This window comes from Struthio camelus, chromosome 7, assembly GCF_040807025.1.
Source record: "Struthio camelus isolate bStrCam1 chromosome 7, bStrCam1.hap1, whole genome shotgun sequence".
NCBI classification, from domain to species: domain Eukaryota; kingdom Metazoa; phylum Chordata; class Aves; order Struthioniformes; family Struthionidae; genus Struthio; species Struthio camelus.
In genome coordinates, this window is record NC_090948.1 from 35,252,150 (window position 1) to 35,279,601 (window position 27,452).

Sequence of the window (27,452 nt, forward strand, 5' to 3'; positions counted from 1 at the left end):
AATTTGGAGGAGTCATGGTAGGGATAAGTGAGCCTGACTCATACTTCCTGGGGGATAGAGATGAGGCCAGGTGGTTCGGGAGTCAGGACAGAATCACCGTTTGTGCACAGACCATGCCAGGACTCTAATGGATAGCCCATGATCTGCAGAACACGGGGGACAAACATCTGCCACAGGAAAGAGGGAGCACAAGGAAAATGAGCTGAGAAGAACGTTGCTAAGTGACCCTCTCTTCCACCAAAGGGCTGAGCAGTGCTCGCGGTCACTGCTGTTAGAAACTGCCTGGAAGCGCAGATGTTAATGGTATGCCAGATCCAGCGCAGAAGCAGTGATTCATTCCATTTCACTATGAAATGATACCAAGCACCATAAAGTGTCAGCTTTCAAGTTCATAATTTATAAATTAAGTGTAAATAGCCCCTATTCTGAGCTCCTCTCCAGCCACTCATTTATCCTTCCCTGGTGAAAAATTAATGAGTCTATAAAATAGCTTGTAAATTTAGAGCAGTCAAGTTTTAAAAAAAAACCAACAGTGTGACTTTTCTAAAGACCCTGAAGCATTAGCTTACTCCAGCCACTGCTGTTAATCATTGGTCTTAGGTGTTCTACTATGCTACAGCAAAGATTTTCCAACTCCTGCTAAGACTTCTGCTGCAGACCAACGTGTGAGACAAGACAAGGCACTCTACGGTTATTACGCTGTCCTAGTATAGCAATTCCTGCTTCCTGCAGCGGGTGCTTGAGGACTTGCATCATCTTACCCAGGATGTCAGGAGAAGGACTAGCAAGAAAATGTGTATAATCAACTTTTCTAGGTGGAAAATTCACCCCAGTCAACACTTTTGGTCTGTGGGAAGTAAAGGAGCTGAACCAGATCTGCTAGTTCTGTTTCCACTGTGAGGATTCCCTAAAGGACCTTTTGGCTATATTGTGACCTTTTAGGCTTGCCTCTGGACAAAAAGCTGTGTTAGTGGTTTTACAAGGCCCTCTGCAACTTTGCAAGGACCTTATTCCTGCCCATTTGTGTGTACATTTACCAGTCTCATGTAAAGATCAGAGAGGAATAGAAAACAATCAGAGGGAAGTAGGAGACAAGTAGGCTGAAGAAGAACGCACTGGGGAAGGTATCGCTTATCGGGGGTGTCAGCATTATAAAGGAGATCGTAACAGAGAAGGAGCGTGGAGAACAGGCAGTAGACAGGTCTGGAGGGTGCTGAAGGCACAGGAGGAGGTGAGAGTCCTATGTTCCTTTGCTAACGCATGCCTGGAAGCACTGCCTGTCAGACCTGGCATGAAGGTCCCTGCCTTGCATGCAGTTTTGACTTGTGTGACGGGAGATTTTGCTGTTCTCATAGCAGAAGGGTCAGTGGTGTGGATGTAAAGGAGGTAGTATGACTGTTTAGAGTGGGGAATATTTGTATGGGGTCAGAAGCTCTGAGATCCCTTAGAAATAGGTAAGAGGCTTATGCCGAGCTTCTAGTTATTGCTCTCATGTAATGATCACTGTTAATAGGACCCAAAGCCCAGAGAACCTGAATATTTATGGCTGTACTCAACTCTAATGCTTTCTTTGGAGCAGATCGGGTAAGGCTCACACAGGTACAAAGAAGGCTTTCCAGCTGAAGACAAGGCCCAGTTTACCTCCGTTTTCTTCTACCATCCTGGGGGCATTTGCTCAACACCCAGATAAACATCCATGAAGCCTATTTAAAAAACAAAGACATTCCATTTATCAAAATGAATTGCTGCTTACTGGTCTGCGCTCGGATAGGTATGCTGGAACAGGAGACAGGATTTCACTGCTGCTGTGGCAAGCTAAATCACAGTAGGGCATGTTCTGTATCGCAACGGAGGGTGCTATGAAGTGATGTAGGATGAGATGGCTGCAGGATGAGCTCCATGATTTTCTGTTCATTTTCATACTTAAACTTAACATTTGGTGGGATTTGCTCAATAAAGAGCTCAACATTTAGCTCAATAAACTGTTTCACTGAAAGTGAACTCTTTATTGTTAAGCTTTATTTGATTGAACAGAATAACAAAGTTAGAATAAACAAAGCATGTGGATTACTTTTCACCTTCTGTCTACACATGTATGTTTTGTTTTCCTTCTTCTATATCTATGACTATCACAAAACTGGAGGTCACTATGACAATCTATGACAAAACTGTCAGATTTTATTAGATGCAATGTTAACTTATTCTTGAAATTCCTCCAATCAAACGTTAAAATTGATACTATTCCTGTGGGCACAAGATGGAGAGATGAACATCATAACTTTATCTCTGCTGCATGTAAAATATTCATAATTGAGCAGAAAGCCTGCTCCCAAATGCTTAAAAATATAAGGCTGGGGCAGTAAATGTGATTGGATTTCTTATAATCTAATCATTTTGCTCCATATGTGGCCCCCAATCTGTTTAGGATTGTTAAAATTCCTGGGTATTGTAGTGCCTCCCCCAGAGAATGCTGGGAAGAATTACGGACAACGCCTGGAACAGATGGGATGCCAATGACTCCACGCCAGCGAAGGCAGAAAAGAGGACAGTGGTTAACTCCTTCTGTGCCAGCCCCCCACCACTGACAATGTTAGCACAGTAAAATTAACGCAGACTGCTTTCATGCCGAAACTGTAAAGTGCAGTCTGCACCTTAAAGCTCCTGACAGCAAAGTGCTGCAGTCGTGGGGATAAACAGTGGTCAATAATCACACTCTTCTGAAGATTTGTTCACCGCTGGTGGGTGGAAATCTCAGTTACCTGCAAATCCCCATGGATATGTGAAGGAAGGTGCTCTCACAGAACCCCAAGAGGACAGTGAAATGTTCTAAATGAAACCAGCACCTACAACATGAAAGGCTTCTTGGTCAGATTGATGGTGTTTTTAAAAAACTTATGGAGTAGGATAGGCCTGTGCTTGATTTAAGAGCAAGAGTCTGGCTGCTTGGCACTCCCTGCTGTTCTCCAACTTGTCATTAAAAGGAGTTAAACCAGCATTTGAGAACCTCTGCCATAGAAAACACTTGGATATTCCTTGTTCACTATGGTAGATTAGTTCTATTTACATTAGTTTAATCTTTTGCTATGTAAAACAAGCAACACTGCAGCTAAAAACAAAATATAGGATTACCCTATTAAAATGGTGCACTGATTACGGACAATGCCATTTTCTTCCTTTGACTTTTCCAGTTGAGATACTCAGCAGTTTTTAGCTAAGCTGAAAACCTCTTGTTATTATGCCATACCTGACCAAAATAACAGTTAGGCTGCTTTGATAGTTTAAAGATAATTTTGTAGGTGTTTTCTAAGCCATTATTAAACAGGACTTAACCTAAAACCCTGAAAGCCTGTGGGTACAGCAAAAGGAAAAGGAAATGAAAATACCAGCTTAGGATTTTCAATATGTTTTCCTCTTTAATTCATGAAGAAGCTATTAGTGGAATATTGAATCCTGCCTGGGGACTCGGACATTTTTTCTGTTGCACTGAATTTACACTTGTGGAGTCTGTCATAAAAATAAGGAATTTTCCCATTAAATTTGATGCAGTAACCCTCTGAAGCCATCTTCCATATCCTGGAAGATCAGAGCTTTGCATAGAAACCTTCCCTACATCATATCTATCATTTCTTATTGGACTCCTCTGAATAACTGTAAAAATACGGAATTGAGAAAAAGGAAAGGGGTAATCCTGTCCATAATCTTTAGATGGTTACTTACTAAAAGACCCTTCAGGGCAATCTTTAGTTTCAATGTCATCAGAAAAAAAGATCATTTTCAAGTACCAGCATCTCCTCCTCAGAAAAGGGGCTGCTAAGTAAAAATATTGCGCATCTGTGGTTAGCAGACATAGCAGTCAGCACTATATGACCCTACAGAGAACTTTTTCCCAAATGGGTACTATGGAGCGAAAACATAGAAAGCCACTAGCTTTTACTCTACAAAACCAATGCATAATGTCAGGATAACCCAATAGCTTCCAAAGCAACCAATTCCTATACACTTCACCTGGACGCACACTGCAGGAAGATTCCAAGTCTGTTTTTGACTTACGTGTAACTCCCTGTCTCTACTGCTTATTAATGCCTCTGAATGGGAACAGGCTAGGGCTTTTCTTATCAGATGATCCCTTGAGCGCTTCTGCATTCCAGGGTTTGACAAAAAGCGGAAGAAACAGGAACGGCCGCCCCACTACTGTACCCTTGGCAGGTTTTAAGCTCCAGACTTTTGCTTGGACTTCTCTGTCACATCTTGAAAAGAAGGTGTGATTCTTTCTGGATCCCAGCTGCGTGTCTAAGAAGATATCTTTGAGCAATAACACTAACTAACAGTATGTTAACTTCTCAAAGACATACTAGGTCTGGTAGCTGTCAAATATTAATTCTGAGAATCCCTCCACTCGGGAGGAGATTTTTACAGGAATTTGCACCCCCTTTCCATAGCCATTAAAACAAGTTAGAAGTTAAGATTCTTTTGCCAAGAGCAATAGAGTGTAACTTGCAGCTACGGAAAATGCAAAATGTATTTGGATGCTATAATTCCCTCTGCAGATGTGATATGGAACACATTCAACAATGTTAGACATCCACAGTTACTTCTGTTCAGGGCTTCTATGAACTTTGTAAATGGTAATTAGTTAAGAAGATAAGTTGTAGGCAGATAGGTACCTGGGAGCCAAGGACTAACAATTTCAGCTTAGCTGTTTGTAGGATGTATGTGTGTGTGAGAGAGAAAGAGAGAGTATTACTTACTTCATAACTGAAAGACTAGATTTCCATTTCCCCATGCATTTTTAATGTGCTTACAGAGTTTCATGAAACAAAACTCCCTGGGCAGGGCTGGGGGTGCAGGAAAGTTGTCTGTGTTTGGGTTATTGCCTGGGTTACAGCCAGGGCCTCATCCAGCTGTGCTGTGGATGGGAAGACTGTGCAGGCAGCCCTGCTACCACTCTCCTGGGGGTTTCAAAATAACTGTACTAATCTGGTGGACTAGAGCTTTCTTAGCCCTTCACGCAGCTACCATTTCCTGATTAAGGTGACCTAACCATCTCAAAGGAAGGTTGCCAGGGTAGTGGCATTGCCTCATCAGAAATAGATGTGGTCAAATTTTTGCATCCCTACTGGTAAGTCTGAAGCAGTGCCACAGTGTTATCAGTCAGAGGCATCCTGCGTGGGGAGGGCCAAGCAGGCCACGCAGCTCCAAGGCACATACCGAGCGCTCCTTCTGCAAGGCATGCTGTAAAACGGCGAGCAAACCCTGCAGGCAGGAAGCGCGGCGGGATAAGCTGTTGGGGACGGTGGGAGGCTCCTCTAACATGCAAAATCCTTTATCAGAATACAGAAACGGGGACTGCAGTTCCAAGAAATAAATGTCTGAAGCTCCTTGGAGAGCATCAAGCTGGAACTCTGGCTAACTACTTGCTGCAGTTTCAACAGAACTCATTTGTTTTCAGTGTGACCAATCTTTTAAAAGAGCTAGTACATAACAGAGTAGAATTCAAGTCTCTGATGTCAAAGGTGGTCACCTCTGACATTTGTGAAAGGTGCTGAAGTCCAGCAGGGCTTGGGACAAAAGCAGGATCTCTTGAACAGCCCTCTTGAAGTCACTTGTTCAGCTCTGACAGGCAGCAAAACTTGCTGGTTGTAGACTACATTTTTCTAGTTGAGAAGATTGTTGTTGAGAGGCCTGATGGAAGGGCCATCAATTTTATGCCAAACTGTTGGTCTGATTTATCCTTGTTGTAACATCACTGAGTTCAGTCAAGCTTACGAGTCATGACTTTAGCTCCTAACTCTCTCCATAGAGAATGCTTGTTTTTCCTTCTATGCCGATTTAGTGAACTTCTAAATCGACGCACATACATCCTGCTCCAGCAAAACATGTAAGCAAATACATATGGGAGGTATGTGAGAAATCACAGTGAGATGAACTGGACTACTTCCATACTTAAATCATACTGTCAGTCTCATCCCACCCGATGTCCCATTCGTATTATTCAGCAGGAGACAGAATGCTCCTTTCCGTGGGAACGCTCCCATTGGCTTCCCTGGAAGCTGAATTGGTAACGACTTGTCTTGATGGCAATGGGGAGGTCTGGGAGGATGAGATAGTGAGTCCATTCCTTTTATAACAAACATGTCCACCACTTCTATATTTACTACCAATTTTACCATAAATGACTCACATGTTTACTCCTGAGCCCTGCCCTACCATCTTGCTACTTAGCAATAGAAGTTACTTTACAATTGTCTCTGCTCACTTCCACCCATGAGTCCCTCCAAATCTCAGCAAAAACACAAAGTAGTCCCTGCACTTACACTATGGCTAAGATCTTTTCTCTCATGTCCTTCTTGCAGTGCATTTTTTGATATACCTCATCTGATGAGCCAACTTACATCTTCCTAGGACTCTGCTACGCAGAATCTGTTGAAGCCTCTTGCTACTTCTCCCTTGCCTCTCTCCTTAGCAAACTTGCTGTCTTGGAAGGCTTACATGATAGCGTCTTCAAATCCAGAACAATAGGAAAGGGTTACAGAAAGAGTCACTCTCTTCAAATACTAAGCAAGAGGATTTATTTAAAAATAAAGGCCTAGTCTCCCTACCGTCTTCTCTCTTTGCTCACTGCAAACTGCCTGCCTAGAAGCTCATGCAACTTTCTGGGGGATGCCTTTCTGAACAGAAACGGCTTCTCCAGCCCATACACTTTTGTAGTTTCTTTCTTGCACAGCCTAAGCAAGCCAAGAACTCTGCAGAGCTGTATTCAGTAGACCCCCGACAGTGTTCAAAGGATTGCTAATTCCAGTCTGCTTAAAAAATTTAGAGTATTCCCTCCCTTATACTTTTCTCCCTTCCCTTTAGAGAGCCAGTCAGCACCTGTTGGGTTGTAAAAAACATACAGAAACATAGTACACCTGAAACAATATGAAATTTCTCCAATGCTATAGGCAAGGAGATTGCACGTTCCATGGAAGGGCCATCAAGCAGCAAAACTGGTTTGCTGGAGGAGACCGCTGTGCCCTTGGCTGGCTAGTGTTATGGACTAACAAGGGTTAACTGTGTTTTCTCTCTCTCCGTGTCTCACCCCCTCCTCCTCTCTATGCATTTCTGTCAAAGACCTGCTCTCTCCAGCGGGACTGGGCTAGTCTAACAGTCTGGCTGACACTCTGTGCAAGGAATAAAGTCTTGCTGTCTGGAGGAAGAACACAGCCCTCCAGAAGGAATTCTAGAACTCAAAGAGCAAGAATTAGAACTTTGAAGACTTCAAAACTATGCAAGTTTAAAATAAACCTTATTAAAAAAAACCAACAAAATATCAAAACTCCTCTTTTTTTTTTTTTTTTTTTTTTTTTGGGGACTGCAAGCATTTCAGTTACTATGTCTGTTCAGGAGCCATATGGAAAAATGAGTTCTGTCCTGCTAAACTGGTTGCACAGTTTTGGTTTTCATCTGTCTACAGAGATCTGAAAAGTCTATATTGTTTTATTTCATGCTCTTCAGCAAAGAAAGAGAGTGGTCTGGGGATCATCTGGCCAGGAACAGAAAAGGTAAGCAGAGCATTTTTATGTAGCATATTTCCAAGAGTCTGAGAGTACACTGTTTGTGTAACGGAGAGAAATCAGCCCTTAGGATGATGTCCTCTTTGGGATAAGCTGATTATAGGTTGGTTGGTCGCTTGGTTTGTTTGTTTTCTTAGACAAGAAAAGCTGAGCTGCCATGGTATCAGTGCGGTTTGCAAGATACTGTCATTTAAGCAGCAGTAAGAAATTTTTTTTTTTTTAAAACCCTCTCCGATGTGCAGAGCGACTCCGATTCCACTGTCAAAGGTAAAGTAAAATACTTTGAGATTATATGTTATAACTGTAAACTCTAGTTAGACTAAAGAATGACAAAGTGGCAGAGAAGTGTCTCAGAGTCATGTTATTATAAATATTATAAGAAAATTAAAAATGGAATTGATATGATAATCATCTTCTCAACTGTTCTTTGAACTTGTTAGCATGGTTGTTTAATCTTGCATTCAGCCAGGTGCTAAAAATGTTACAAAAACACACTGAAAGAGGAAGGGAGAGAATATTCTCACTTTATCAGGATGTTAAATGGGATATTCAGATGATCTGGTAGTGGTAATTTTCATAATAATCTCTCTGGTAATAAGAGATATATGTGTTTGGGAATCAAAATATGCAGAGGAATTCTATATTGTGTTTAAATGTACAGTTTTGAAATAGATTTACAATGGAACTGGCGCTTTTATAAAGTCACTTGGAAAGACTAATTGTAAGAGATAGCAGCTCTGTTTTCTGACTGCCTGAGACCTTCTGCACATTCGCAGGCACTGTGAGGAAAGTACAAATTACAAAGGATGCAGCATTTGTCTTTTATGCTCTCTTCTATCATTGGCTGACAGTCAGATTAACCAGGATCTTTACTCCTCCTTGCTGCTTGTAAGATGCAATAAGCTGTTTTTCTTCCCCAAAAGGGATATTGCTCACAGAGCTCCCTCTGCTTTCCAAATCCTTGAGATACAGCTGGCACCCGTTTTAAGGTCTATGCCCTTTTCCCCCTTTTATGCCCCTTCCATTTCTGCACTTTCCTCCCCTTTTAAAGCGGGATGTGGCAGACAGAGAAAGTTGTGAGGATAATGAACAATCTCATGTAACAGGTACTGTCAAAATTCCTTGTCCTAACAGGATCCTTCTATCTGTGTAGCTCTGTATAATATACACAGCGCAGTTTAAGTAACATCAGCGTTTTCACAGATGATTTTTTGAATCGTTTGAGCTGCATACATTTCTTTCATGAATTCTATGCTGATAATAAAGCCTCTTGGCAAAAGGCAAGCGGATATGTCATTTTGGAAATCTCTATTTAACAGAGATTCTCTGTAATACTACAGCGCTATTACAGTTTCAGTGAGGGGCAAATGCTGACATGGGTTGGAAGTGATGCAGATAAGAAAGCGATGGGTAACACAAGATTTCATAATGATTTATCCAGTTGCCCTACAGTGATACAGTCTTCCTCCAAATGAATACACAAAGAACTTATAATCTCCTAAAGGAAGTATCAGTTCAGGGATTCTTATCCAGGATCTTTCACTTTTCATCTGAGAGCATTTTCCTCCTCTGAGTAATATATTTTGATCCTCTTTTTGACGTATACCTATAGTCATGGTCTATACACAAACAAAAATGAATGAACCCTGACAGAATGGCAGAAGCAGTGTTAGGAATAAAGTGACCTCTTGTGAGTTTGAAAGTGGCAGTTTGCTGAGAGTAACCCAGGCTTGAAAATTAGCGAATGAACACTACAAATAAGGAAAAATATTTTAAAAGTAATTCTCCACTCATTTTGCCAGCAGTAGTTCATTTTTTTCATAACTGTCTCATCCGATTGTACTTTGCTACAATGACTATATGTTTTTTTATAATATACTTCACAGCAGCTTCTGCCATTATATCTTTGCAAAGAAATTTGCTTAGACAAACACATTTCTCTGCGAATTTTAAGCAATTTAGCAAAATGCAGACTGGCTCCGTTTGAATGCCTGGCTTGCCGTGATTACGGTAAATACCACAAAAGGCACACAAAGAGAGTGCTATTGATTATTTTCTCCCTCAAGATGGCAGCTGTCGCTCACTTTTATCATCTCACTTTGTAGTGCTGAAGATGTCCTGGGTCTGGTTTTATCTGCCCCTCCATCTTCTCATGGCCGTCTGTCTGTGTCACTCCATAAGAGCACCTACCACCAGTTCCCAACAGAGCTTCAAGAGTGATCTCTTCAACTTCTATCATTCCCTGATTCTTGCTGATGGTAAGGAAACTACAATTCACCTGCTGAAGGATATACCTAAAAGGTAAGAGCAAATCACTCACTCCTGTTCTCAGCTCTGTTTCTCTGACAACAGTAACCGCGTGCTACCAGTATAAAGTCAAGAACTGCTGTATGCCTGCAGAGCTCTATCAATGTCCACTGAATTTGCTGAGATAAACCATGCCCTAGTTCCATCCAGCTCAAGTGTCTTCCAGTGTTTGTAGCTCTGTCATTACTTCGCCCTGGAATGCCCCTCTCAGACAAAGTTCAGGTTCACATAGGCATTTCAGGTGGTTTTCTGTGTATTCATTAGAGACCAGTAGGAGAGCTGATACAGAACCGGTGAGCTCCAACAGCCAATAGTTGTGTCATATAAACAGTCAGGCTCCGCAGCTGCAGAGACACATGGGCTTTGCTACATTCACTGAAAAATGTAAGGATTTCCCCTAGCAAACTAACTACCCAAATCAGTTGAATATGTGCACCGACTTCTTGTCTTATCAGAAAAACTTTCAGTACACTGCCTCTTGAACTTGCTTTCATTAAATGGTGCTAAAGCTTGCTAAGGCCAAAAGTGTTTTGCATATGGAAATTCCAAAGATTCTTTACTTCCACAAAATATCTGCAAACTTTTCTGCCAAATATAGATATACAGGTGCCCTAGATTTTATAACTGGCACTCCATATTAGGTATGAAAGACTGACTGATCTGCCTGTTTGGGAGGAGATGAACTTCAAGTAGTTTAGTCAGAATCCTCTTTGGACAATAACCAACATACACAGATTTCAATGTACACCCTAGCAGAATGGTCATGGAGCAGAGGGTGAGCCAGATGGTTTAGTCCTAATATGCATTGCACAGAAAGAAACTGGAACATGGCACATGTTATATAATACGACAACGTTCACAAGAGCACAATTAGGAGCTCTCCTAGTTTAAGGGAAATGAGCTTGGGAAATCTATGGGTTTTTTTAAATTTTGTTGTGTTCTTGTGGCATAACAGTAAGAGTTCAATTAGTAAGCAAAAAACCCTTCAGTTTAGACAAATGATCACAATCAAGTAAGAATCTTAAGAATCCCAGAGTTATCCAAATAGGAAAACAGGAGATGACAAGTTTTGGCTTCAATTAAAAGACTTAGCACTTGAAAATGTGGAAATACTCAGTGAAGGTGAAGGCTCAGTGGCCCAGCAGCCACACCCTGAAAGCAAGCCAGACCTTTAGGATTACGTAATCTATCCAGAATAAATAGGCTTGTCTAACCAATGAGCAAAAAACTAGAATTCCCTATGTTTTACAGCAGAGTGAGCTAACCAAGGCCAAACATTTCTGTGGCTGTACACAGTCCATATATACTGAAACAGAAGAAAAAGGCAGAAGTAGAAAAAGAGCAAAGGGGTGAGATAGGAGGCTTTACTGTAAGCAAGCAGGAATCAAAAATTGACTGAGTAGACTGATGTTCCTTTGTACTGCTAACACATAGCAGCCGCTGTCACAGAAGTAAATATGGTGGCATTGGCCTGGCTCAAACTGCCATTGACATGTGATAATCTTCAGGACTGGATAAAACTATTCTGTTCTAGCCACTTCATCTTACATGCATGAAGAGCTAGAAATGCAGGTATATATGAGGGTAGATAAGCTCTAATGGCTTTCACTGAACCCCAGTCAGGACATTCTGCTAAAAATGAACCAAATTCCCAAGAGTAAGCCAATGAGTGGCTATCCAGAAGGCAGTCAGCTTACCACATTCATCATGCAAAATAACAGGGTAAGAACTGAGATATTAAAGCCCTGATATTCACCTGAAGTGTTTTAAAACTCAGTGGGAAGAATATTGCCTATGATAAGTGGACAAAACCTCCATTGAGCATTTGTGAATTAGAAACAAGCGCAGCAGCTATTCTTCCTACAGCTGAAGATTTCAGACCTTCACTGTCCTGCTGTGTTAGTGCACCTGAAAGGGGAGCTGTCATTTCTATCCACAGTGGAGTGAACCACATCAGAATGGCCAGTTACTAGCAGTCTCCAGCACACCTGAATATCCTAAAGCTTTTGCTCTGTTTTTCATCCACATTTACAGGTACTATTTCGTTTTGGAGGAAGGCAGAGCCCCTGCACCTTTCACAGTAACAGTGACCCCCTGTGATGTTCCCATTGAATGGAGCATACTCGTACATAAGGCTTCAGCAAGTTTCCTTGGAAAAGCAGCACGTGGTAAGACCTTCAGTCTGCTTGAGCAGTGAGGGAGAAAACAGAAGTTATTCGTAAAGACTTTGTGTTAAAGGAAATTCTCCACAAATGTTAACATTTCATGCTCCCTTCTCCTGTAAACTTGGCCACAGGCTTAAAAAGACACGCCTGTCTCTAAAGGTGAAATCCCGGCCCTGTGAGAACCCATGGGATTCTGCCATCAACTCAAGTAAACTCAGAATTACATGTCAAAAAGTCAAAATCTCGGGGTAATATTTAGGAACAACATGGGATGTTAGGGGGGTCCCAAACATGGATGAGCTTTATAAGCTGCCTGTACTGGCCCAGTCTTCCCTCTGCAGTCTTGCCTTCTCTTGTGTCAAAGCTGAAGTGACAGCAGTAACGTTATCACATCAGAAAGCATTCTGCTTGTACACCTGGATCTCCATGCATTGTGCAAAACCCAGCTCCTTCCCAAGGAAATCTTGCTATACAGCTACAGCATCAGTAGGGAAGGCTTTCCAGTCACCCCACACTGAGGGAAGAGCTGACTCAGCTGTTTCTCTGTGGCAACAGGCATTGTGCTACCTTTAGCTTAAGAGGAAATTCCATTCTCTTTCATGATTTCTGGGATTAATCTTTCAAAAATCTAAAATCTGGAAGCTGCCATTAACAAGTTCCTACCTGTCAGACAGGTACACTCAACTGAGGAGTTCAAATAATGTTCTTTTGAAACCTTAAGTTTTACCTCTTCATAGGAGACAGTCAGTGGCATGAAACTAAATCAAAGAAAACTCCTTTCACAGAAAGTGTGAGTGTCCTTGAGGTAAGGTGCCCAAAGAGACAGCCATAGGAAGAAGAAAATTGCAAGGATATCAGGTGTGATATGAGTCCAAGCTTTTGCAAGTGGTGTTTTTATAATAACAGTCTATCTGAAAACAGGCGTTAGGACTGCAGCCACACTCAGTGCTCTCTCAAGCAAATGCTGCTCTGAGGACAACATTTATGATTCTACAGCTGCACTGTTCAAATAAAAAGTTGCTCAAATTTTCTTTAAATAAATTGCCAATATCAAAAATAATTTTTAGTTATAATTATTATTTTCAGGAAGGAAGAAAAGAGGATGTTCCCTGACATGTGAACAATAAAACGTAAGTGATGTGCTATATTTGAGGCCTGTTAACAAAAAAGTTACAAGTCTGCTCTTTCCTTGCAGGTGATCATGACACCCAAGAGGTCTCAAAATCTCAGAAGACTCCAAGCATGGTGTCCACGATTTTTAACTATAAAGGAAATTCTGTAGAGACCTATGTAGGTATGTCTTCTTATTCTGCTCTTTACATGCTACAGTTCTTATCCACTGAGCGAGATACACACATTACCGTGTACTTAACAACTGACACAACATCTGGCCACCTCTATCCAGAACTTCCAGTGGATCCACGCATAGATGTTATTGGCATTGGCCATACAACAGTAACTCTAGCTTGGAAACACAGCCCCTCTGTCTTGCAACATAGAGAAAACATCCAATATTGTCTTCTGGTTAATGAAAAACACAACTACAAGAGCTTGTGTGCTGCTGAAACAGCAATCAGATCCTCCGGAATGAAGCTGCCGCCTATGTTAGCTTTGTCTCTCTCTCCATACCTTCTTGAACCCCAGCAGGTAATGATATTGTCCAACAGTGAACTGAGCCTTATCAACAAAGCTAGCAGTGGGGAAGTCAGGCAGATATGCATGGGCACCAAGAACACTTACACAGTGCCCAGTCTCAGTCCCAGCACTCAGTATTATTTTGATGTTTTTGTTGTCAATCTCCTCACAAACGCCAGCGCTGCTTACACTGGGGCGTTTGCAAGAACCCTGGAAGAACCAGAACCTAAGATGACTGAGCTGAAAGATGGGAAGGTGATTCAGGTCGTCCTGGATGGGAAAAAGCAGAAATTCTACAGCCTGCAGTACCAGGCGAGGCACAAGAGAATCCAGTTCACCTTTCAGTCATGTCGTGGCCAAGTACGGGTTCACATAACAAAGAACAGTAAAACAGTGGCATCAGAAAATATTTCAGGACTGAGGTATTTCTCACTGAAGGGAAAGCTGCTGGACACCTATTTGGTGCAGCTGAGGTCCACAGAGCAATCTAATTCTTCTGTGAAAGTTCAGGTGTCCTCCCATTTCCACAAGCCCTTGTTTCCACTTCTTCCAGAGAGCTTAAAAATCAAGTCCTTCAGTAAACTGAGGACCTGCAACTCTGTCACCATTGCCTGGCTAGGAACACAAGAGGAGAGCAAGTACTGTGTGTACAAGAAAAGGATTGAAGAAGATCAAGCCTGGATGGAACTCCAGAGCACAGACAGGTGCACAGGACCTGAATCTCGGCGCAAGTCTGAGAAAGTGCTGTGCAAGTATTTCTATGACATAAACCTCCAGCGAGCCGTCACCACGGAGACCATCAAAGGGCTGGACGCAGGAACACCTTACTTGTTTGATGTTTATCTCATCGGGCCATCTGGTATCCCTGTCAGATACCACAGCAAAGTTGTGAAGACTAGGAAAAAATGTTGAAGCTTCTTCAAGAGATTTTTTTGTAGTGAGTGAATGAAGAATAAAATCAACATCCATGCCAAATCCATGTCATAGCTGTACAGTTTAAAATATGCTGAGGCATAAAAAGAAAACTTTCTAAAGCCTGGAGATTCTGGGGAGGCATCACAGTTGTCTAGATCATTATGCTTACTTTTACATCTTCTCTACAGTATACATTTTTCTCTCAGCTGTTTCATTCAGACATTAAAAACAGCTGTGAAACCAACCCATGTACACAAAAATAAAGTACCCACCACGGGACACATGAGAAATCAATTGGTTACCTAAAATGCACATGAAATCCAATACAGAAGTGATGGAAAATGCCTCTCAAGGAGCACACGTCGTTATTTTAGAGTCCCACGGAGTTTTCCACTTTGTGTAACTCCATCAGCTGATGAGGAACTTAGAGACCCCACAAGTCAAGCTGCCTTGGAGAAACTGGATTCCCCTGCTGCTTAAACAGTTTGTTGGGAAGAAAACAGAAAGCTACGAAACTGGTGTCAGGTTGGTACAGCTCCGCAGCTTGAGTTAAGCAGGCTCAAATACTCCTTCCCTCATTACCTGTATTTTTGCTTTGCTCTCATTTCTACAAACTGTTCTTGGTGAGAGACAGACAAAGTTCGAGTCAGGAACTGGTTCTGGATCCAACTTTGCTTCAGCTGTGGGTACATATGAATACAGTACTCTAGTTCTGCCCACTGAGGAAAGGTTTGAGTAAGGAATCCTGCCATGGAAAAGAGGTTTTCTCTTCTATGGTGTCTAATATCAAGCCCATGTCTATCCCTGTGTGACTCTTGAGTATAATAAACTCACTCTTTACATCTTCAGCCCAGCCCACATCAATGAATGTGTTGCTTTAGGAAAAAATAAATGTGGTTTTCCTATTAAATACCATGGAGAGAGAAATATTTGTAGTAAAAAACCTGACAAACACATGGTTTTTGTTGTCTTGATTTCCTTGATTACCTTTTTAGATGGCACAAGAGAAAAGACATGAAAAATATTTGAAAAAAGAAACCTAGAAGTCTTCATAAAAACTTAAGCTCAATTTCAGTTATCAGCAGAAAAGACTTTGCATGCAGCCTCTTGGCAGGTCTGGAATGTACATACAAAGAGATGTGAAAGATTCGCTGACCCAGAGGTTGCCAGAGAAATCTGACCTGCTGTAATTCTTCTTCTCTGCAATTACATTAAGCAAAGATGTAAATTATTAATTAATTCCATTATTGTACCTCTGAGATGCTAATTCATTTGCAATCCAGGTTCATAAAGGTTTTAGCTTACTTTTAATAATGATTAGCTCCAAGTATGTTTGGAGGCACCTGGCAAGGACTGAAGTCCCGTTATGCTAAGCACTTCATATACACAGAGGATTACACAGTCCTGCTCCAACTTTATAGCACTGTGCTAAAAGGAAGTTTGCCCAGTCCCTCTGCGATGTGTCCTATACATTAGCAGATGTGTTAATCCCAGAAGAAGGGTTCTGGCCCTTTGCATGGGATCAGCTGCAGTATCCTGGCTTTGGCTAGGCTTTACATTCCTGCAGGCGCTATTATGGATTGAGAGCAATGCCATGGTAGGAGCCATGTGCTGCATGACCTCCCCCCATAAGCTCTGCAGGCCTTTTGGCTAATTACAGGGGCTGGCAGCTGCATGGCCTTCTTTCTAAAGCAAGCCTTCTCTTCCTTTTGTTCCTGCCAAAAATAGTCTGAGCTCAAAAAGGATGACCCCGCTTAAAGCAACAGAGGTCATCTCGACTTGGAAAAACTTAATGTTTTCTTCTGTCTTCCTCTTCAATTTCGGGCATTTATATTCTGGATGAACTCACTTGGATGCCCTCAAAAGGACTGTAATAACAACCAGAATAATAATAATAGAGGAGGAACAGGAAGACCTATTTAACTGCAGATACAATACACTGTTAATCCTCCGCCCTTAGCCTGTCAGAACATTAACCCTTGTTTTTGCCCTCTATATACAAATGTCAGAAAATGTCACTTGAAGGAGGAAGGCACATTTCCCCCCTGCCTGATCTCAGTTCTTCTACTGAAGAATACCCTTCATAACAGAACTGGCTGAAGACTTCTCAACTAAACTACAGTTTAGCCAAGGGAGACCTGAGGGGGGAAGGGGTGAAGGGCTAGTATTGGGGGAGAGCAGAAAGAGCGCTACGAAGAGTGAGAAGTGATATATACATCAAAGGCTGTGGTATAGGGCTGTGGTGGTTGAGAGTTGATCAGGGTCTAGAGGGAAGAGGGTGCGGTTCTGGAAGTCAGCAGGGATTTTAGGGGGGCTTTGAAAAGACTCAAGGGATTCTCCTCCTTCGAGCTGCACCAGATCCTCTGTGCTCTTCTACCTCTCCCCGGCCATTGCTGCATTCAGAGGAAAGAGGGAATGGGCTAAGGCAGAGAGCCGGGGGAACTCTGAAGACCACAACTAACTGCTCCTGCAGCCCAGGCTGTGAAACAAGTAAAGCAGTGATTGTTTCTGCTTCTGGGAGGACCGACACGAGTGCCCCACTCACAGGAGATGCTGCTATGCAGCCACCCCCATCCCTCCTTCAGCCAAAGGCCCTGTGCATGTGAGGTCGAGTTTGGCTGTTAAGCAGAACATGCCATTCTGTCAAAACTCATCTCATCTAATATAGGAAGAGTAGGCAATCTGTCCTCAAGGTAGCGGCCCACTTTGCTTAAGTGTACAGCCAGCCGTGGTCTCAGGAACAGCAGGGAGTATTCCTCTTCGCTGATCTCTACACTGTAATTTCTCTCTTGTGCACCAGACAGCAAAATTGTTGTCAATTTATTCATGTCCATACCTTGTTTATCAAGCAGCTCTTGGGTATGCTGTCTTTTAAGTCAGGTGTTACTTTATTCATTGCTCTCCTAATAGTGAAGTATCAGAGGTTTATCCATGACCAAAACAAAGGGTTAGTGTTAAATCACCGGCGTCTTTCCTGCCCCTGTCTACTACTGGGTGCAGAGCTCCTTATCTAAGACACTCAGAAGCTTTTCTTTCCCTTTCCAAAAGGTATGGCATCTTTCCATCTTCTCTCCCTCCCATCTGACGAGTGCCTGGATATTTCAGTCTGATCATAAACCTTTCCCAAGTGATGTTCTTCTCCTTTCTTTTCTTGATGTTTTGTGTTCAGTCTTTCCTGCTAAATTTCTAGGGAGGTTCAGTTCCTTCAGTCCAGCCTGCCCTAAGCTGTCATCAGCTCTTCCCATCTGTTCCCTGTTCCCTCTGAATCTGAGCCATGCAGGAAGCACACAGACACAGACACCTTCAAGGAGAGCATTTCAAGAGAAATGTTTTGTTTTCGAGGATGACATAAACCAAGTCCTCAAGGGCTTTATCAGGTCCAAAGATTTATCCCAGCGTTCAATGGTGGGTCTCAGCTTTTGTGTGTTTCCAGCTATGGTATCTCCAGTCCTGTCATGGCTGAGATTAAAGCCTGAGGTCATGCATTTCTTCCCAGCATTTTTACAGAATTGCCCCATTGCTAAGTCACCAATCCACATGGGAAGCGGGGGTAAGGGAGTACTGAGAAACAGCGAGGGCAGGTAACACTGGAAAGCAAGCCTCATATCCATGTCTCTTCCCCTCAGGGGAGAGCTCAGTCTCACAAATCACCATTTGGATTCTGGAAATAAGGAGCAGGAGTCTTAAACAGTAAAATAATGAAGCATGGGCTGCAAGCCACAGATCAGTACAGCAAGGGATTCTTCAGTATCACTTTCCGTTATTTCATACAGCCCCTGTTGCTAGAACTTTGAAGGATAACTCAGACAGCAATAATTTTATTCTACGTTATACACTTGGAAAGATACTGCTATGGAAAACTGACGTAGAGGTGTCTGTCACTGGGTTCAAGAACTGATGACATTTATGAGTTAAGTATTAATTGACATTTTGAGAATCTGCTTTGTCATTCCTTTTCCTCTTGTATTTAACTCCCCCTCTATTCATCCCCTACAAATTTCCTAACAAAGTAACTACCCTTTAAAGTGGGTCTGGTAGTCTCTAAGAAATTGTTCCCTATCTGCTTACAAATCCACTCAGAGATGCAGTCACAAAATATCTTTCTTTCGGCTAATGCCTTCCTACTCTGAAGGCTTGCTTCTAGCTTAAGCAACATGTTAAAAATAGTCTTGCTATTTTGGCCCCTGGTGCTGGACTGAAATCCAGTTCACTACTTGCTTTCACAGACATAGAGCTGATATGTTTGTGTAGATGTATGTACACTGTTCCCATTCTCAATTTTATTACTATTAATTGTTATTTTTGGTGGGATGGAGTTTATGAACTCCATTGACAGTGCTGTGAAACATCCTGGCCAAACGTATGCTTGAGCAAGGCTTAAAAGCGTAGTTTTAAGAGCCAGATAACATTAGCTCTGATGTCTAGTCCAAATCAGTGACCCAAAAATGCCAAAGGCTTTCAGGTACCGTTTAAAGCAACTGAAGGTCTCTGGCATTTAGACAGAAATGGATGACTTGGCAGCTGAACACTCACTCAGCATCATTACAAACATACAGTTAAAGCAAAATAAATAGATTATTAGATCTTTGGGGATGCAGGTGAACAAAAGCAGCATAACTGTGAATTAGTGTTGCCTATTCGGCATATGCTGGATTAGGAAAACAACACATCAGTGTAAAGAAGAGGACAGATAGTTGAATGCACTCCTGTTGCAAAACATAAGGTATTTCATGGGCAAAGCTGCCAAGGAGTAACAGAAATAATAGCATTGTGAAAAGCAGCTGAATTTACACGAAGAGGCAAACAATAAGCATGTCACACTCTCGCATTACATTCTTTTGTGTGAAGAACCATTAAGTATAACTCAGGGACAAGCCCAGAGGATACTGGACTAAATGCTGCTGGTGTGGGCTGGTGTTGCTCCAGAAGCAGCCCTCTAAGAGCCAACACTGCCAGGAGATGTCTAAGCAGCCCAAGCAGCATTTGAAACACCATGCTGCAGTCAGGCCCGTGAGCACGAGAGGGCAGTGTCCTGCTGAATGACAGGTGGAAGAAGCTTATTTGATAAGGCTTATCAGAAGCAAATATTTCAGCAAATTTAACGAGCCAAGTATCTTGCTGACAACATTATTAAAGCAGAGCGGACAGAAGAAAATCTAAATGGCTTACTAACATCTTTATTTAGTCTTTCAGGTGTTCCAAGAGTATTGGTTTATTTTATGTTTAAAACTAAAGGGCATAAAGAAGCGATAGTCAATAAATAAAAACAAAAACAAAAAGATGATAGACATTTTCTGGAAGGATTTTAACATCACAGTGTTACCAGTGCCTCTGAGAGGTTAAAGACTGCCATCACTGAAGAAAGGGTCAAATCTCCTATAAAAAGAGAGAAATTCAGAGGCACCAAAACCAGTCACCAGATTTGATGAGACGACAAGTGGGAAATTTTAGTTTAGGAATAACCTGCCCAGCAAGTTGTGATCCCAGGCAGTCCCCTGAGGTCTGCATATCTCCTCCTGTACCGCTCTTGTCCCAGGGGAGGCTCTCTGGAATGTTACTTCCCTGTCTCATAAAATGTGATGATCAAAGAGGTTTACTGAGGCCACTCCCCCCTCAGATACAAGCAGATTAAGCTTGAGAAAACACTCTCTGCAGTAACAGCAATGTACTCCTTATGCATGGCAAACTTTGGGATGGGTAGTCAGAAAACCAAAACCAGAACTCATGCTGGGAAGAATGCAAGATAAAGCAAAGAGGGGGGTCCAAGCACAGAAGCAGCGGTTTCTCACAGTGGGAAAGGAGACTGGAAGAAGGGAGCCTCACATTTCTTGCAGGAGAGAAGAGCACAGGAGGCCCTGATTCCTCAAGGATTGAGAAACATGGTTCAGGAGAGCCCCTCCTCTTGGAGGATGAGGAAGGGAGCAGGAATGGATTCCACATCGCTGACAGGGTGGCAGGTGGGGAACAGGAGTCTCAGTCCCCCAGTGGCTCCCCATCATTATGTGACAATGCTCTTAACAGGGACTTACCTCCCAGCAGAGCTGGATCTCACACCAACACTCTGGAAGGTAGGCAGCAGTCATTCAGCACAGATCCCTGTTGTCAGGGCTTTCTTCATTGGGGATACTGGTCAGTGACTACACAGCATCTGTGAGAAGCATGTGATGATTTGCTTACAGGGACTAAGGGTGTTGAGCCATTGACCAAAAGGCCGTCTCAGGAAAACTGTATCCTCTGTCCTATACTGCTCTTGCTCCGAGGAAAGTTCTCTGCAATGCTGTTCCCTTACCTCATAAACTGATGAAAATGTTTGAACAAGGAGAGTCTGCCCCTAAGATGAGAGCAGATTAGAACTCAGAAGGTAAGCACCAGAAAGTGTCGTTGCTTTTTGTGGGTAGTGGTATCAGTGACACGGGAGGGGCTCTGAGAGGAAGTCCTGGAAGCTCAGTTTGAAACAGACTGTTTCAGACTTCTGTTACAATTTGCTCTAAAAGCAGAACCCAGTAGGAAAGGTGACCTTCACAGCCCAGAGTGGGAATAGAAGAACAGCATAAAGAACTTGAAGGTAATAAGGTAAAGTCTGAGTTTACTGCAAGTTTCTGCGGAAAGGAAGGGCCCAATCTGTAAATAAATTTTGCATCTGGCTCCTATTTTTGTAACTTGCCTACCACATGGGAAACCTGGACAGAGATTTCTCTGAGGCGACATCCACTTTCAGCAGGGCTCTGGACAAAAGCAGGCCACGGGATACACCAGTCCTGGCCCTTCCTGCACATCCTGCAGCATTTCCCAGGTACCAGCACTGCTGTGATAATTATGATGCCCATCACTTTTCATTCTCTTTCCAGCAGAAGGAGCATCGTGCTTGTTTCTGCAATCCACTACTGATTCGTTTCTGTCCCGGAGATTCAGTGCCAGCATATAAACCAACCAAGCCTCTGGTGTTCCTGTAGCTCATGATTCACACGAATAGCAGAATTCAGCATGCAGCCTGCTTTCTAGGCTAAGACTCTGACTCTAACAAAATACTCGGCCTTGTGGCTCCTTCAGGGGCCTCTGAAAATAACCATACACACCACACTGTTAAAACACTGTGCTGTAAGATATGGCTTTCTCATCTAACAGATTAGCTATATATAAAAAACAATAGAAAACCAGGAACTTTCAGCAAATAATAGGCAAAGCCTAGCTTTTCAGCTTTTCACTTTATTCTGAAAAGTATAGGTCAGAACCAGCCTGGCAACGAACAAAGCGGTATTACCCAGCACATCTGAGGTGATGCCATTACTGAGAAATATGCCAATTTAAAGATAGAAAGTACCAGTCTCTGTGCTGTCTCCCATACTTTCTGCGGAGGCAGGAGAAGCCTGGCGATTGCTTTGAATAAGTTTAATACATCTCCGTGATGAACTTAGGTTATGATCTGCCTCTTCCATTTTCAGACAGCAGTGTTCATGGGAAGGTGAGGCTGTAGCTAAAGCACTCTCCGTTCTGCTCCACCCTTTTCAGGTACACAGCTAGCACAGGCTCCGCAGCCATTTCTAAGGCCAGGGACAGATTAACTTGAAAGCTAATCTATTAACTTAACAAAGATCCATTTGAGTGGATCTCTTCGGTACATGAGTACAGAAGAATAACTTTTCTGACATGTCCCAATGGAACAGTCATACCACTCAAGACTGGCTGAGCACACCTAGTAGCCTGGCTGGCTTTCTAGGCCTCATCAATGAACTGAGAAGGATTCATAGCTGTTGAGAACGAAGTGCTACCTGATTAGAAAATTAAATTATTTAGAGTCAACATTTCTGCATGCAAAAAACTGACAATGTTGTGACATAATACCAAGTGCATTTGTAAGATGGGTGAGGATCTGTAAGGCTTTCTCCTGAATCTGTTCCCATTTTGATAAAACCTGTGCACAAAATAACTTTATACGGCGTTGCACAGTGCTATCTACAGATATCGAGTCACCCCATAAAAATATGCTGTTTTGGACACACTGCTGAGGAACAGAACTAAAGCTCTCTACCCACTGATACAGATACATGCACGCACCAGGCTTCTTGATAACCCACACTTTCAAGTCGTGTTGCACTTGTGGAAGAAGTTAACCCTGAGCAGGTACCCGAAAAACTTGCGATAAAGACAACTCAGGAAATATATTTCATACACAAAAAAGAAAAGTATAAAGACAACTGAAGAGCGGACAGGTCAGAGTTGAGGTTTCTATAATTTCAGGAAGTAATGAAGCTACCGACAATACACAGCACTCCTAGTTTTCACTTTGTTTCCAACGAGCTTGCAGTATGGGGATAAAATTACTGGTGTGAGACGAGCAGGACTATTTATTGCTCTTCACTGCAGTGCTGCCAAGGTTTCATCTCCTAATGCTTTAGCTACTGAAGCGCTGTAATTCCTTCATTTACCCTTTCCCATCTTCATCATGCAGAAAGTAGTTGCATGCATGAGCTATAAAATCCCATTAGAAAACAAATGGCTTAACGGTACCTTTGGAATATCAATATCATGATTTGGAGGCAGCGTCATGATTTTTAAACACTTGGACTTGACAGCACCCGTGACAATGGATAGTCAGAAGCAGATTTTTGAAGGGCCTTGAAAGTAAGAACAAAGTTTGCTTACAATGAAGATCAGAAAGGCTCTGGATGCTGACTACATGAGGAAAAGTTTTAGTCTGGAGGATTCTCTCTGGCCTTTTTTACCCCGAAGTATCCAAATGAAGAGGAAACCAATATTAAACACTGACTATCTGTGCCCAGGGCCTTTGAGGACAACAGCTGCCCACCCATAGAGAAGGATTCTTTTCTATCCCGATAACTCAGTCAGAGAAGGAAACACACAAAAGTTTTATTATTGGGTTGACCTTAAAAAAAAAAAAATCAAAGATTTGTATGTAGGGAGTCTGTTTCGTAAGTGGGCCAAACTTTCCAGTTTTATAGTGTGCCACAATCCTCTGTAAGTCAGATTTCCAAAAGGAAATAGTGCCAGCTTCTCAGCTCAGACTAAGAACCCACAAATTGGCCAGACCTTCAGAAGTACTTTGCACATACTATCTCCTGTTGGGACAGAATCTTTTAAAATCTGTACTTAAGTCAATGAAACCACACCAGTTACATCTGCAAACAATTTGAATCATAATATTTTCCTCCTTAGTCATGCTTATGCAAAGGGGGGGGGGGGAGGCAGTGAGGGAAGAAATATTCTACTTTTATAGCAGCTGTCTTATCCATTTAATTCTCAGGTATTGAGGCACAACAATTTAGAATATCCAGAAAAAATAAGTAAGGTTATTGCTTCTTTAATAGAACAGAACAGAACAGAACAGAACAGAACAGAACAGAACAGAATAGAATAGAATAACTAATTAGCTGCATAGCAAAACAAGAGTCATTTGTAACCGAAAAATACAACTACTCTATAGCTAAAAAAGCAGACCGTTCCACTTTGTCCATGATGAAAATTCTCTATAAAATTATGGTGTGACAGCAGAACTCCTTTTCACACAAACAGTTTTTATTTGCAGGGGTAGTTAGGCATCCATGGTTCTTGAAGAAAGAAAGGACTCAGAGATGCAAAGAATCTGTCAATCTATAGTTCAAAACGGGACGTTAGAGTAGAAATTAGCAACTTGTGTTGGGCACAGTTAGTTCTGACTAGTGTAACTGACAATTACATTACTTTAATAGTCTTCTGAGTCTCAGAAATTGGCAGCAAACCTAATATTTCAGCTATTTGGATAAAACTGTTCCTTGCCTCTAGGGCACTGCTGTTTATTTGCCTCAACTCTATTAATGCAATCTTAACCAGGTATTCAGAAAATGTGTGATAGTAGAATTGATCAATCAAAACATAGCGAACATTCTTTTCCAGCGGATTGAGAAATAATTCATTTATTTAAATAGTTATTTTGCAACATCCTTCGGCTAGACTGTCCCTCGCACTGGCTTCTTACGAGGATAAAGAATTACATCTATTATTGTCCCATTACTGTTTTTTTCTCTACAGACTTCAGCAAAATATTCACAGTCTTATTTCATTTTGATTAGGAAGCTATATTCTTTCTTTCTATAGTAAAACACAATTATTGTCCCTAAAGAAAAGTGTGTTAAATGTGATGGCAAGATGCAATGACAGCAAACAGTAAAACTGTAAAACATGGTCATGTCCCGCTGCTAAAGCTGATATAAATGCAAGTAAATTAAGTCAGAAATGGAATGACCAGATCTTAAATGCACGAGAGAAGGGAAGCTAGAAACAACTACCTATAGCTTTCGTGTAGCAACGAGCAAATCTCTTCCTCTGAAGAGCCACTCTGGGCAGGGAAAGAAGCTCACTTCCAGGCGAAGATCCCTCTGTGGGAAACCGATCTCTTTTCCAAGTGCCTCCCTAGACTGCAGCCTCTTCCTCCTGACACCTTCCCCCATGTGCTGCAGGAGCATGAGGTCTCTTCGCACGTTCTCCAGCACACTGTCTGCCCAGTGGAGTGCCTTCACTGGGTAGCTGCAGGCAGTGACTGTGCAGACAGTGCAACTCAAATACACAGCTGTTACGAAGATGCTGCAAAATGAGTGGCAGTCCTACCACACATCCACACTATACTTCCCATAGCATCCGCCTGCTTCCTGGAGATAGGACAGGACGAGCAAATTGCAGAGCTTTGGCAAGAATATAGACAAAATCTGGATACAAACCTAAGATCTGGCTCGTAATCCTCTATTCCCAAGAGTTTTAGGGCGAGCTGCATGTTGAGTTTTCCATTTGGCCTTTTACAAAATTAGTGGTTTTTTTCAGAACGCAGCTTGGATTTAAGGTCTGGTTGTTTTGGTTCAGGCTCGTATCCAAACCTTTTAAAAAACAGTTCAGTTAAAACAGTTAAAGGAAGTAGTGAATGGTTTACTATACTTTTTCCTGAAAACAGTGAAATGTTTTGACTCAAAGGGATTTGGGTTGGGAGCCATCTTTTTATGGTACGTACTTGCAGGCTACACCACAGATCCTGATGGGCCTCTAGGCAATACTGTTACAATAATAAATGTGGTGGGTAACCATTGTTTATCCTCAGTTTAAAGTAATTGAATAATTTTACCATTAGGTGGCACCAGAGAATATTTTAACATGTAATACAAAGGATCATTACAATTGAAATCTTGAATAGTCTTAAAGCAGATGCAGCCACTAAATTAAAAAAAAAAAAATCATATGAGCACTCTAATTACTTGACTATAAGTGACAGCTCATCTGAACACAAGTTATGGCTAAATCCATGGTTTCTACATCAACAAGATTTTTTCCATTCTTAATCAAACATGAAAAGTATTTAACATAAAACTGCTACATAGTTGGGTTTTAATGAGATGAACTGCTTTGTAGTGTTTTATCTTACTGGAAAGAGAAACATATATCTCTGGCCAGACAAGTCCAAATGTAGGCTACTAAAAACAAACAACCAAAAAAAAAAAAAAACAAAACAAAAGAGAGAAAGAGAGAGAGAGATCTGGTACAATTCCAGCTACATCTATGAATAATTTACCAGCTAATGACTTCTTTTCTGTTTATGAAATAATATTCTTAAGAACAGTAAGGCAGGACATAAGCAGTAGCCATATGTTTCTTCTCAAATTCCAGCTAGACAAATGACCTGAAAATTGCTGTTGCAAGAACTTCTAAAACATATGGCTAAGTACAGGGAATTTGTTAACTTCTTGTGTCAGATCCAAAAGTTTCCAATTATCAACAAAAGATGGCATACCAACCCAATTACTCCTGATATATTCCAGTCAGGACAGATTTCAAATAACCATAGCTGTGTGGGTGTATGCGGCTTGAAATAACAGGAATCAGTGAAAATTCAGTGTAAATAAAAAAATGCAGACCATTTACATATCACATCCAGACAAATGCGTCCCAGTGTGCTGAATGTGCTTTCAACAGGAAGCAGGAATTTTTTAGGCATTCTACCAATGCTGATTTCAAGCCATCATAAACTATTAGAGGCACGTTTACTTTCCAGCATTACAGAGGACTCCTACAACAGCTTATTTATTTCATTTGTCAACAGAGTGGAAAAAAAAAAGTTTCTTACATAAGATGATAAAAATGTACTAAATCATTTTCAATTATGCTTTTTAAATGATTAATTGCAGATGGCTTTTGAAGGCAACATCCTTGTAGTGCTGGATAAACATGAGGCTACAATTAACTGTCAGAACACTGGTACATTATGCACATTACTGATACATCTGACTAAACAACTGGGTCTGATCCCACATTCTTACTCACGGGAGCAGTTAGACACAGAATCTGTAGACAAATCTCTGTGTTTTCTTATCATGCCTTACCCAAAGAACCTCTAAGTATTCTACTTAACAGTAAGAGATGGAAAAATAACAAAATAATGATATGTTCATAACAATTAATCAAAACTCATAGAACTGCTAAGAAAAAAAAAAGAGCAAGACATTTATAAACCAATCTATATTTCATATTCATACTGTAAAATTATAGTTATGTCAACTTAAGAGCTATATAAACTCTGGCAAGGAACATTCCCATTGCACTATGTCAGCGTACTGATCTAGCTCAATGAGAGATTCTTCAGTGAGTATTTCTGCTGGTGAATTTTTGTTTTAATCACACATTCATCTTGCAAGGAATATAAAGGTCTACAGGTCTCTTCATGCTGCATTTATATTTGAATTCAATGTGTTGAATGAAAGCCACTGTTCAGGTCCTTTATACTCAGCTTCCAACCTTTGCAAGTGTTCTAAGGTTTAAGCCAGAGGTGGTAGCAAAACATACTAAATAAAAATTATCCACAGGCAAGCCAGTTACTGAGATGCTTGCCCTTTCATCAGTC

General features: G+C 41.6%; 1 protein-coding gene and 1 long non-coding RNA gene across 3 annotated transcripts in view; one reads left to right on the plus strand and one right to left on the minus strand.

The window, feature by feature from the left end:
• The window catches only part of LOC138067835 (uncharacterized), a 104,906-nt gene that overhangs the window by 61,772 nt on the left and 15,682 nt on the right, over positions 1-27,452 (minus strand). The window contains exon 3 of one of the 2 annotated variants that reach the window (XR_011142250.1): positions 23,971-25,440. The exons of the other annotated variant lie outside the window; for it this stretch is intronic. This is a non-coding gene — a long non-coding RNA (uncharacterized lncRNA). Of the gene's footprint in view, positions 1-23,970; positions 25,441-27,452 lie in introns of those variants that run through there. 2 annotated transcript variants of the gene reach the window in all.
• LOC104145524 (protein NDNF) lies at positions 7,127-15,528 on the plus strand. The gene is made up of 4 exons (XM_068951228.1): positions 7,127-7,541; positions 9,659-9,854; positions 11,895-12,028; positions 13,221-15,528. Exons 1-4 carry the CDS (start codon positions 7,484-7,486, stop codon positions 14,570-14,572), a joined length of 1,740 nt encoding a protein of 579 aa, XP_068807329.1. The 5' UTR covers positions 7,127-7,483; the 3' UTR covers positions 14,573-15,528.

Bases quoted from the DNA above. Each gene is read 5' to 3' on its own strand.
- LOC104145524 (XM_068951228.1), top strand. From the start codon at position 7,484: ATGCTCTTCAGCAAAGAAAGAGAGTGGTCTGGGGATCATCTGGCCAGG. The intron at 7,542-9,658 runs GTAAGCAGAGCA...CTCACTTTGTAG, and splicing joins TCTGGCCAGGAACAGAAAAG to TGCTGAAGATGTCCTGGGTC. The intron at 12,029-13,220 runs GTAAGACCTTCA...CTTTCCTTGCAG, and splicing joins CCTTGGAAAAGCAGCACGTG to GTGATCATGACACCCAAGAG.